Source organism: Coregonus clupeaformis, chromosome 13, assembly GCF_020615455.1.
Source record: "Coregonus clupeaformis isolate EN_2021a chromosome 13, ASM2061545v1, whole genome shotgun sequence".
NCBI classification, from domain to species: Eukaryota; Metazoa; Chordata; class Actinopteri; order Salmoniformes; family Salmonidae; genus Coregonus; species Coregonus clupeaformis.
The window spans coordinates 23,597,476-23,610,543 of record NC_059204.1 but is presented as its reverse complement, the minus strand read 5'-3'; the positions used below and the strand labels follow the sequence as shown (position 1 = coordinate 23,610,543).

At 39.3% G+C, this 13,068-nt stretch overlaps 1 protein-coding gene across 2 annotated transcripts in view; it reads right to left on the bottom strand.

The window, feature by feature from the left end:
- Positions 1-13,068, bottom strand: part of LOC121579776 (diacylglycerol O-acyltransferase 2) — a 45,399-nt gene that overhangs the window by 4,408 nt on the left and 27,923 nt on the right. For both annotated transcript variants that reach the window (XM_041894662.1, XM_041894663.2), the window contains exon 7: positions 10,061-10,263. In XM_041894662.1, the coding sequence (XP_041750596.1) occupies positions 10,061-10,263 (203 nt within the window). The remainder of the gene's footprint in view (positions 1-10,060; positions 10,264-13,068) is intronic.

Sequence of the window (13,068 nt, the reverse complement as noted above, 5' to 3'; positions counted from 1 at the left end):
GGTCCAGATTGTCTAGCCCAGATGATTTGTGGGGTCCAGATTTTGCAGCTGTCTGGATTTGAGTGAAGGAGAAGCGGGGCGTGCATGGGCAAGTTGCAGCGGAGGGTGCAGAGCTGGTGGCCGGGGTAGTGGTAGCCAGGTGGAAAGCATGGCCAGCCGTAGCAAAATGCTTGTTGAAATTCTCGATTATTGTAGATTTATCGGTGGTGATAGTGTTTCCTAGCCTCAGTGCAGTGGGCAGCTGGGAGGAAGTGCTCTTATTTTCCATGGACTTTACAGTGTCCCAAAACTTTTTGGAGTTAGTGCTACAGGATGCACATTTCTGTTTGAAAAAGTTAGCCTTTGCTTTCCTAACTGCTTGTGTATATTGGTTCCTAACTTCCCTGAAAAGTTGCATATCGCGGGGGCTATTTGATGCTAATGCAGTATGTTGTAGAAACATTTGACTAGATAATCAACTCAAAAATATCTCTCAAGACATCAGAGCCTGTGAATTTAAGAATTTAGACTTTATTAAAAAACAAAGCCTGAGCCTTTCTCCGTGAAGGAAAAAGACTGTCCCTTTTTCGCCAAGAGCTCAATTTTATAGCCACATGTACAAACATTCCTAACTTTTTTTTAGTTCGTACCACCCTCTCATTCGATCATTCTATTGGCTGCGTGCCTAGGCCCCTTCTCAAAAGCCCCTTCTTAAAAACTAATGTAAATGCAAACCAGATGTCTAGAACCCCCTGGCCTCAGTTTAAAAACCCCTGTAAAAGAACACATCATATTCTTAATGTCTATATTCATTATTTAAACATATATCTGGATTATAAAATATCAAACATGTTCATTCTGTTTCACCATTATCATTTCATAATACATTATAAAACATTTATCATTCATCATCCTCTCAGCCCCTGAGATGATATGCATGTGGCCATGTGTCAGGTCATAAGGTCATAAACATAAAGAAACGCAAACACTAGCCCCATTGTTACTTCTATCTCCACAGCTATCACGTCATTGACATTCCTAAACCAGCTGCAGGAGTTTTCATGAAAAACACATAATTATCTCTGCTCTGAATTCAACTGGCTCTCAATCCATAAACACTCCAAGGCATATAGATTTTCAATTTTACAACATATCCATGCTTATTACTAATATTATTATTTGACCTTTGACCTTTCCCTACATTTACCTTCATGATACATAAAATAATACCACATATCCCCCCTTTGGGACATTATAATATTGTCCCATCAATACAAAGATTAATCACTCATATCACAAGTATTATAACAATCAAAATAATCAATATCCATATCTAATCAATTAATTGCCATGTCAACATCACTAAGCATTAATATTATAAGTTATTCAGATCAGTCAGTCCACTTATAATTTATAATCATAATCAAATGAATTACCCAAAACACTTTAAAATGACAATTCTTAATTAGTCACCTTTGTTCCATCATTCAAGTTAAAACTCTCACCTTGGCACATATCGATACTGGCTGAATGTATATTTATATTATAATAATTCTAGCATTAACTTCCTCATAACAAGAATTACATCAGATCAGTACCCTAATGCATTGTCCAAATTACTATAAATTTAGTAGTGTATAATACCTCCTTAATCAACATACTACCTCAACTAACACTCCCTTCCTCTACCGGCACTCAATCTTCTGGCGTCTTCATTATTCTTCATTATTCATCATAGTTCATCTTGAATTACCCATAACAATGTCCCAATTCCAATGTCACACCTGAACCACCACACCTCCACCATCATCCTGTTTTGTCCATGTGCAACCCAGTATATTGATTCAGAAGTGGGTCAGACAGGAACATCTTCAACGCCTTTGTTGTTTCCTCTTCAGCCAAGTAGAGGATTTTTGGTTTTTATTGAGGTTTACACCGTTCTGAGCCAATTGATCTCTGCAATGCATTACGACACCATCCGTTGTAACCTCAGGAAAGGACAGATCATAACAGTTCAGTTGAGTTAATTTCCAATCCAAAACATCCCTAGTAACATCATCTACATGACAAATCATTATGTTTCACATTCTCCCTTGAATTCTTCCAAACTATATAACCCAATTGTTTTATTGTAACATTCCTATATTTTTCTCATACTCTATTTGACATTAAGTTTCCCTTTCCTTGTTCCTATTCTAACACTTGCTTATACTTTTCTCTTCTAATAACACTTTCCCCTGGAAATCTAACACCAAATACTACATCAAATTGTTTATCTAAATCTTGGACTGTTCTCCTTATGTCTATGATTCACCTGTCTCTTTCTTTCATTATCTTAAGGTCACCCTACCCCATGTGACTTCACCATACTCTTTGTGCTGGTTTCTCACACACCAATACTATTTAAACCCTTGTATTTTAATAGTGATCCCTTCCTGTATTTTTAGTTATGGTTCCTGCCTGTGCAAGAATCTACATTCTACTCCTGTCTATATCCCTTCTATGTCTTGTTCTTCTGCTCTTTATTATTATTATCAGTCTTATTCTCAGGTAACTAGTCAAGTACATAGAAATCAATGATAAGGATATCTGGTGCATCTTGGAGATCTGGAATCTCTCAATCATCAATTCCCTCACTCTGGTACAATGGTTAAAATGATACCCAATACTCCCCTCTATCCGTACCATCGTCAGTATAACCTGGACAACAATATGTAGGTCACTTCTGTTGTTAACCTTCCCCCATCACTAGGATCTCCGGATCAGCCAAAGTCCCTCTCAATCTATCGACATCGGTCTGTGAAAAGTGTCCTTCTATCAGCCTTCCCATAGAGAAGCTCAGAGTTACTGCTGCAAAAACACAAGCACAGACACACACAAAAAACAACAATACTACCCAATGGCTGAGGTTGGAACACTCCTATAGTGGAAAACATTAATCTTAGTATCTGTCTCCACCAGTTTTACCATCATTAAGGCAGCCAACAACACCTGGTACAAGCCCCTTCCACATAGGGTCTTTCCAGCTCTTTCTTCTGTAGTCTTTTGTCATCACATAGTCTCCAGGGCACAGAAAATACTCAGATTATCCTACTCAGTTGGACATAGCTATCTTCACCCATGAAAATAAAATCTTAAGAACATTGTTAGGTTAGGTGAGACACAGTATGCTACTCATGTCCTCTCATCCGTCAAGAGAAGCCTTGAGATTATGAAGCACACCTGCTTCCAGCTTGTTGTAGTCCACCTCTACACCATGCCTCCTATCACAAAAACAAAAATGATTTAACCTAACCCATAACACATTATTACTACTTTCACATCCTTAATACACCTTGCATATTTCCCCCCTTGGACACATACATCACATCGTGATTCATGTGTACAAAAAACAAAACAAAACAATATTGCTTATCAAACCTAAAATAATAACTAACCTTAAAATGACAACCCTTGAGCATATCTTTACTTAACTGTATTCCATAACACTATTCAAGGAATACTTCTCCTTCAGGACTAACTCTCTCACTTCCTCCTTGTCCTGTTTAGACTAATTTATATATAAGATTTTTCCAATTTGTAAACTTCTTCACAATTATCCTTATTTTATCTAACCCCTTAATTCAGCATGCCTCTAGAATTCATAGTGCAGGTGATCAGGTCACACTATAAAGCCAGGACAGATTTCAGAGGTCATTGAAATCATTCAATTAATTGTTTCATCCTATAGTATACTACTTCTAACAACCATCAAAACCTTTCATAACTGTTGTAATTCCTTATTACAGCTCTTTTCAAAATAAATCACACATATTTACTTATCCCTCAGTAAATAAAACCCAAATTACATGTGTATGCCCCTTTAAGATATTTCACTTCCATCCTGTCAAAAAACCCCAAATAGAAATAAAAATCCTATACAACTAACATGTAATACTAAGTAGTTTGTTTGTGGTTATTTGAACACCATATAGTAAAACAATAAACAAACAAAAATGGCCAGGCCTTATTTATTTTTGTAGCTCCCTATGACAACCTAAAAATAAAACTACTTAATTTTACTAACTAGTTCCACCCTAGCCTACAGACTTTTTTTCACCTCCCAATAAAGAAATCCCCATGTTCCTGGAAGAGAAAGTATACATGTTGTTAACATACAATCAACAATCCAAAGATAGCAATTACACACAAAACATCATACATATATCCCCAGTCCTATCTCATCAACAATCATTAACCCCAGCATCGATTTTAAAATTGTTTGATACGTCGTCTCCTACTTTACCCCTAACCTAATATTATAGGAGACTCTCATCAATTCTTAAAAGAAAACTCCCATTTAGAAGATACTAGATAATAACCCATTTTATTAAGTTAACTCCACCTTCCACTATAAACCTATAAACCCTTTTTAATCATTTAAACGTCGCAAACTATTGCATCTATGTTTGTTTTTTTCCCCAAATATAAACTTATTGTTTCATAATCCAAAACCCATAAAAAGATGTCTACTTAATCCATCAAGTCAACAGCAACAACTACCTCCCAAGGTTCAACGTACTATAAACAATTTATCGTTATCTGAAGTAATAAAACATCATCATAACTCACTGCTGTTTAAACAACCTATATAATGTCATAATAAAATGATCAATTATCAAATAGCGTTCCTTATTCAACTATCGAGACATGTTCTTCATTAGTTAATCGTCTCCACAAAGCAATACTACCTAATAACATATTCTCATTCTCCTAAATATAAATCAATAAAACATCCAATTCACCAATATGCTATTTCAATTACTATGTTATCCTATCCAACATAGATTGGTAGGACATCTTCCCTATAATGTTATCAACGAAACCAGTAATTCACATCAATAACATCAATGTAAAAGATTTGCTTTCTGTCCCCTACTGGATTCGAACCAGGGACCCTCTGCACACATTGACAACTTTCACCATAAAAGTACCATTACCCGTCGCTCCACCAGTGCCACACAAAGCATCTACTTCCAGTTCATAGAGCAAATGACATCACCCAACGAAAACCCACACTAGCTTTCACCTCTAACTAGCTAGCAATCTCCTGCCAATAACATTCAACGACCTCCCACACCACGCGATCCCCGTACACCTAACGTACCCCATAATGTCCATTGTAACGCTCTCACGTTTCAGCAAGTTTAACATCCACAGAGAAAAAATGGAAATTCTTCAATTTTTCCTAGCAGACGAAATAAAACCACTTTCAAACAGCATTCTGCATTTACCTCTATCATAGGGTTTAAAAACCCCACTTAACAACATTAACCATCCTAAATTGCCGTAGTAACGTCATGTTTGGTTCGGTTGATCTATTACCATATAAGACATTCACTTCTCCATGCGTCGTAAACTATATCCTATTTCTCCTGTAATCAACTAAAATCATAGCCACACAATTAAACCATCACTCCGCCATTACAGAATGAATTAACTATCCTTGCTATGTAAGCCACAAGTAACACCAAACACTTGCTATAGTTTACCTCATATATTGAAATCATCCATTTATCACAATCCAATTTATTTATAGACATATTCCACCATTGTCACTCGTTTAATTTAGCAAAACCTCATTCAATGACTAAAAATTACTACCACGTACTCTCCTCTCCATACATTAAACATTTTAGCAGATGCTCTTTTTCCAAACGACTCTCCATTCGTGAGCTCATACCTTTCTATACTTATACTACCCCCCCTTGGGAATCGAACACCCAACCCTGGCGTTGCAAGCACCGTGCTCTACCAACTGAGCTACCCAGCCACAGATGAGCGTATAGTGCCCTCCGCTCATAATATTATAATTGTAGCCTATTGCATTACTTTTGTTTAAAATATACGTTTGTTTATTCAACAAATCCAGAACCCACTATAACTTGATGCTATTCCCTCAGCATAAAAGCCAAAGCTCCTTGCATCCCCTAGTTCACGTAATGAAAATACATTATCATTCTACAATTCACCAACTATTCGCATACACCACTGGTGACGCAAACCATAGAATAAAGTAATAACAATTAGAATTTTGTCAAATAGATGTTTTCCATCCAACTATTCAAACTTTATTTAAATAACTATTTCAGCTCAATACAGTCAAACAAGTATGACTCTCTTTTTACCGGAAACTAATTCATGCTTTTAGTAAAATCTATTCACATCCCAACAATAACCAATAATATATGTATATTAATATTATTAAAATACCTTACTTTCATTCCAGTCTACCTAAACAATTCAAATTATGGCCAAATCTCTTATCCAAATTGCCAGTCCGCTATTCAAATGAAACTGTCCTTTCTGATTTAGACTATAGACACTCCTCCTTTCCCGTTGAATAAGTGAGTCCTTCAGTCTGAAAAGACGCAGGCTACTAGATCTTCCAATCTTATCCTGACTGTTCCTTCAATCTAAACAACCCCCAACTATAGTTAAACTATACGTAGAAAACCTAGACTCTGTTCAGCGATGCAGAACCCATGCTTTATCGAAATGACAAGTTAATCCTCTTTTATTCCAATGATAATAGTCAGTAGTTTTAGTATCTGGCACATACTACACTTTTTCAGAAAATAGCTTTGAAGGACACAGATCTCACACGCTCAACGTAATCAACTTAGCAGTCAACAAGTCAAACCCCACATTCATTGATTTGGAAACAGATTTAACAACCAACCAATTTAATTATATATCTGCTTCTGAAATAATATATAGTTTATTATTATGCTTAATTCTACCACATGTCCTATGTACTCTCTCCCATTTCCACATCCACCTACGTGTTTGAACAAGTCAACACCTATAATTTTATTATTTTACGTAGTCAATTTATCATAATACTGCATTACCTCTAAAGTTTCTAAATATATCGTCCGAAACATACCCTAACAGATGTATCAAAATACAATGCATAGACGTCATATGACCACACCAATAAACGTGACCTGTTCCTCCAACAGGATTTATTCTACCCCTCCTGGTAACGTGAATTTTCTACACTCAGTTGGTCAATGAATATCCACGCACCATTTATTCTTCTCTTTCCTAAGTGAGATTGGGCACCCCCTTTCTCCATCAGACAGAAGCTTCAAACAACCTCAAATAGATTTCCTTTCCTTACAGAAAGGCTATCTACTTGCAGGGTTTCTTATTATTCTCACTCACACAGATGAGCAGCCACTTGTGCCCAAATGAATCAGACAGTTGAATGACTCACAGCCGCACAAGCAACCCATTCACCATACGAGATGAGCAGACCTACTCTATATATAACACTTTATCAAAATTTGGAAGCCCTTGTAGCTATTTAACCCGTTCACCTACTCAGGATGACCTAACGTTTTTACCTGATAGACCCTACATAATATTGACATCATCACAACACAGGATGATTCACTACTTACCCGTACAGACCTCTAACAAAGAATTTATCATCAGAGCGGTATCCGTAAGTAATCTTGTCTGTTCAGGCCAATGGAATGCTAATTTATAGCCCCCAAAGCGGTATCCACAAGATTTCTATTTATACTACACTTTCCTAAGTGACCTGTCAATTCTGCCCTAATTTTTTCTGTTACACTTCCTCAACACAGAAAAAGAAGCGGTATTACCCAGGATTTCTGCCTACCTATGCAGTCCTCAAGACGATTCACTTCCCCAACACGTCTAAAGCGGTATCTGTAGGACTTAACATGTTATTGTCTGATCGCTCAACCAGCCGTACAACCACCCGTCTCGAAATGACCCAGACATAGCAATCAGCAAGATGAATCAACTGAATCAAATGAATCAAATGAATCAAATCAATTGAACAGACGGTTCAGACAAACAACAGCGACATGTATTCTTAAATTCAAAAGCTCCTAGTGTCTAACTTTCTGGTTCTTAAATTTGGAGAGACCTACTTGGTATTTCTTTAGATGTTGCCGAGCCCCGGATCGGACCACACAAACGTTATACTATTTTAGTAAGAACTTCTTACCTTTTTAAAAGCGGCCGCTTTTGTTTGTATGGTCCGTCCAAGCCGTTTCACAACTTCAAATACATACCGTCACTGATCCCTATCAAGTCCCTTCGTGGTCGCCAATTATGTTGTAGAAACATTTGACTAGATAATCAACTCAAAAATATCTCTCAAGACATCAGAGCCTGTGAATTTAAGAATTTAGACTTTATTAAAAAACAAAGCCTGAGCCTTTCTCCGTGAAGGAAAAAGACTGTCCCTTTTTCGCCAAGAGCTCAATTTTATAGCCACATGTACAAACATTCCTAACTTTTTTTAGTTCGTACCACCCTCTCATTCGATCATTCTATTGGCTGCGTGCCTAGGCCCCTTCTCAAAAGCCCCTTCTTAAAAACTAATGTAAATGCAAACCAGATGTCTAGAACCCCCTGGCCTCAGTTTAAAAACCCCTGTAAAAGAACACATCATATTCTTAATGTCTATATTCATTATTTAAACATATATCTGGATTATAAAATATCAAACATGTTCATTCTGTTTCACCATTATCATTTCATAATACATTATAAAACATTTATCATTCATCATCCTCTCAGCCCCTGAGATGATATGCATGTGGCCATGTGTCAGGTCATAAGGTCATAAACATAAAGAAACGCAAACACTAGCCCCATTGTTACTTCTATCTCCACAGCTATCACGTCATTGACATTCCTAAACCAGCTGCAGGAGTTTTCATGAAAAACACATAATTATCTCTGCTCTGAATTCAACTGGCTCTCAATCCATAAACACTCCAAGGCATATAGATTTTCAATTTTACAACATATCCATGCTTATTACTAATATTATTATTTGACCTTTGACCTTTCCCTACATTTACCTTCATGATACATAAAATAATACCACAAGTACGCCACAGGATGTTTTTGTGCTGGTCAAGGGCAGTCAAGTCTGAGGAGAACCAGGGGCTATATCTGTTCTTAGTTCTGTATTTTTTGAATGGGGCATGTTTATTTAAGATTGAGAGGAAATTACATTTAAAGAACAACCAGGCATCCTCTACTGACGGAATGAGATATATATCCATCCAGGATACCTGGGCCAGGTCAATTAGGAAGGCCTGCTCGCTGAAGTGTTTTTGGGAGCTTTTGACAGTGATGAGGGGTGGTCGTTTGACAGCGGACCCGTTACGGACGCAGGCAATAAGGCAGTGATCGCTGAGATCCTGGTTGAAGACAGCGGAGGTGTATTTAGAGGGTAAGTTAGTCAGGATGATATCTATGAGGGTACCCATGTTTACGGATTTAGGGTTGTACCTGGTAGGTTCGTTGATAATTTGTGTGAGATTGAGGGCATCTAGTTTAGATTGTAGGATGGCCGGGGTGTTAAGCATATCCCAATTTAGGTCACCAAGCAGTACGAACTCTGAGGATAGATGGGGGGCAATCAATTCACATATGGTGTCCAGGGCACAGCTGGGGGCTGAGGGGGGTCTGTAGCAAGCAGCAACAGTGAGAGATTTATTTCTGGAAAGGTGGATTTTTAGAAGTAGAAGCTCAAACTGTTTGGGCACAGACCTGGATAGTATGATAGAGCTCTGCAGGCTATCTCTACAGTAGATTGCAACTCCACCCCCTTTGGCAGTTCTATCTAGACGGAAAATGTTATAGTTGGGGATGGAAATTTCAGAATTTTTGGTGGCCTTCCTAAGCCAGGATTCAGACACTGCTAGAACATCAGGGTTGGCGGAGTGTGCTAACGCAGTGAATAACTCAAACTTAGGAAGGAGGCTTCTGATATTTACGTGGATATTTAGGCTATTGAACCATGTGGTCTATCTACTAGAAACTCATGGACAATATGGACACAGATATAATATATTAATACTATATATGAATACATTTTTCAAAAGTTATTCAAGTATAAATTACCAAAGTTATGATAGATTAACAGAAAATCTATGGCAATTACCAAAATTACTAAAGATTCCGGTAAATTTGTTAAATTATCGGTAGCTTTGCAACCCTAGTGAGACTTTGTCAGTAGGGTCTTGGAGAGGGTTTTACTTACCGATGGTGGTGATGGGTTTGTTGTAAGGCACCATTCCCCAGGAGTCGGAGGAGAAGAGGCCACAGCCATGGAACAGACAGGGAGCAAAGCCCAGAATCTTCTGCAGCCGCTTCTGAGCCAGCCGCCACGCGGTTCTCTCCTCAAAGATCACCTGCTTGTACACATCGTTCTCCCCAAAGGAGTAGACTGGTACCAGGTCAGACCTGACAGAGAGAGGGGGTTTACATTAGTCTCCTGAAGTTACTCATATGGCATAACAGATATCATCTGATCGCTGAATGATGGGCTACTAAACCATGTGGTCTATGCTACACCAGTTTACCCAGACTTTGTTCTCAGTAGCTCAGTTGGTAAAGCATGGTGCTTGCAACGCCAGGATAGTGGGTTCGATTCATGACTGTAAGTCGCTTGGGATAAAAGCGTCTGATAAATGGCATATATTATACTGAAAAAAAATACAAACGCAACATGCAACAATTTCAAAGGTTTTACTGAGTTACAGTTCATATAAGGAAATCAGTCAATTGAAATAAATTCATTAGACTCTAATCTATGGATTTTACATGACTGGGAATACAGATATGCATCTGTTGGTCACAGATACCTTAAAAAAAAAGTAGGGGTGTGGATCAGAAAACTATTCAGTATCTGGTGTAACCACCTCATGCAGCATGGCACATCTCCTTTGCATAGCGGTGGGTGAATGGCATGACAATGGGCCTCAGGATCTCGTCACAGTATCTCTATGCATTCAAATTACCATAGATAAAATGCAACTGTATTCGTTGTCTGTAGCTTATGCCTGCCCATACCATAACGCCACCATGGAGCACTCTGTTCACAACGTTGACATCAGCCAACTGATCGCCCACACGACATCATACACGTGGTCTGCAGTTGTGATGCCGGTTGGACGTACTGACAAATTCTCTAAAATTACGTTGGAGGCGGCTTATGGTAGAAAGATTAGCAATCATTTCTCTGGCAATAGCTCTGGTGGACATTCCTGCAGTCAGTATGCCAATTGCACGCTCCCTCAAAACTTGAGACATCTGTGGCATTGTGTTGTGTGATAAAAACTTTACATTTTAGAGTGGCTTTTTATTGTCCCCAGCACAAGGTGCACCTGTGTATTGATAATGCTGTTTAATCAGCTTCTTGATATGCCATACCTGTCAGGTGGATGGATAATCTTGGCAATGGAGAAATGCTCACTAGCAGGGATGTAAACCAATTTGTGCACAAAATCTGAGAGAAATAAGCTAATTGTGTGTATGGAAAATTTCTGGGATCTTTTATTTCAGCTCATGAAACATGGGACCAACACTTTACATGTTGCGATTATATTTTTGTTCAGTGTATATTATATATAATTCTCAGCTTGTTCTAAGTCACAAGCTGATGGAGCCTGTCCTTTGGCCTTGACCCAGTGTCTGTGTACTGCATGTCAGGAGGAGCTCTGAGAACTTGAGGACCAATTACCACACCTGAAAGTATGTTTTATGTGCCAATCAAACCTATTGTTGAGCTAACTCAGTAAGGTCTCTCACATCAAAACATATAGTCTGATCAGCTGATGTGTGTAACCGAGAGGTGTGTGTGTGACCGGAAGGTACGTGTGTCAGGATGGTGTATGTGTGTCTAGGGCTGTTGCGGTCACGAGTCATGAAGGCAGTCAAATTCCACGTGACCATTTAGTCACGGTAATTAGGCTTCTCCAAGCTCTGATGCTGCTGATGGTCATTAGTAGCCTACCAAACTTGCTAACTGCCTGATACTCAGCACTCTATTGTCCCTCTAATCACTCTGACATAAATGCAAATGTGATCAAACACTTCATGAGAGCACATGAGCTCATGTTGCGCAACATTTCTATAGTTTTGATGGACTCTATTAAAAAGAGGAGGATCCAATCACCTTTCTATAGGCTAGGCCTGCTATTTATCAACTTTCCTAAAATTAAGTGTATTGCTTCGCTTTACAACAGGAGTATAGCCTACCTGGCTGGCATGAAAATTAATCACAGGAAAAGCGTCCTCCATTCGCTATTTAAGTGCATAGATGACATGTATTTTTTCCCACTGCCCCTGTTTCGAGACAGGTGCATGATAATGGTCCATTCTAAATCAAATTTCACACATATATTATTTAGTATATGTAAAGACAAGATGAAATTAAGAATAGTCTGATGGGTGACAATATTAGCCTATCGCATGTGAATTATATAATATCACTTGTGAATGATACCCAGCATAAGAAACTGCGTCCGAAGTCTCCTCCGCACACCCCGGCCGGTCCTGACAGTAGGTCCGCAGGAACTTACCCACATCTTCAGTCACCCTTTCCACCTGCCCATTACTCTCGGGGTGAAAACCAGAGGTCAGGCTGACCGAGACCCCCAGACGTTCCATGAACTTCTTCCAGACTCTAGACGTGAACTGGGGACCTCGGTCTGACACTATATCCTCTGGTACCCCGTAGTGCCGGAAGACGTGAGTAAACAGAGCCTCCACAGTTTGTAGGGCTGTGGGGAGACCGGGCAGAGGAAGGAGGCGACAGGACTTTGAAAAGCAGTCCACAACGACCAGGATAGTGGTGTTACCTTGGGAGGGGGGAAGATCAGTGAGAAAATCAATACTCAGGTGAGAACATGGTCGTTGTGGAACTGGTAAAGGTTGTAGCTTACCCGCTGGGAGGTGCCTAGGTGCCTTACTCTGGGCGCACACTGAGCATGAGGAAATACACCCTCACGTCCTTAGCCAAGGTAGGCCACCAGTACTTCTCGGTCAGGCAGCACATTGTACAACCGATACCTGGATGACCAGAGGAGGGTGACATGTGTGCCCAGTAGATCAGACAATCACGGATAAGCGCAGGCACGTACTGCAGCCCAGCTGGACACTGCGGTGGAGTTGGATCTGTGCGTAATGCCTGCGCTATATCTGCGTCCATCGCCCATACTACCGGCGCCACAATGCATGAGGCCGGGAGTATGGGGGTGTAGTCTC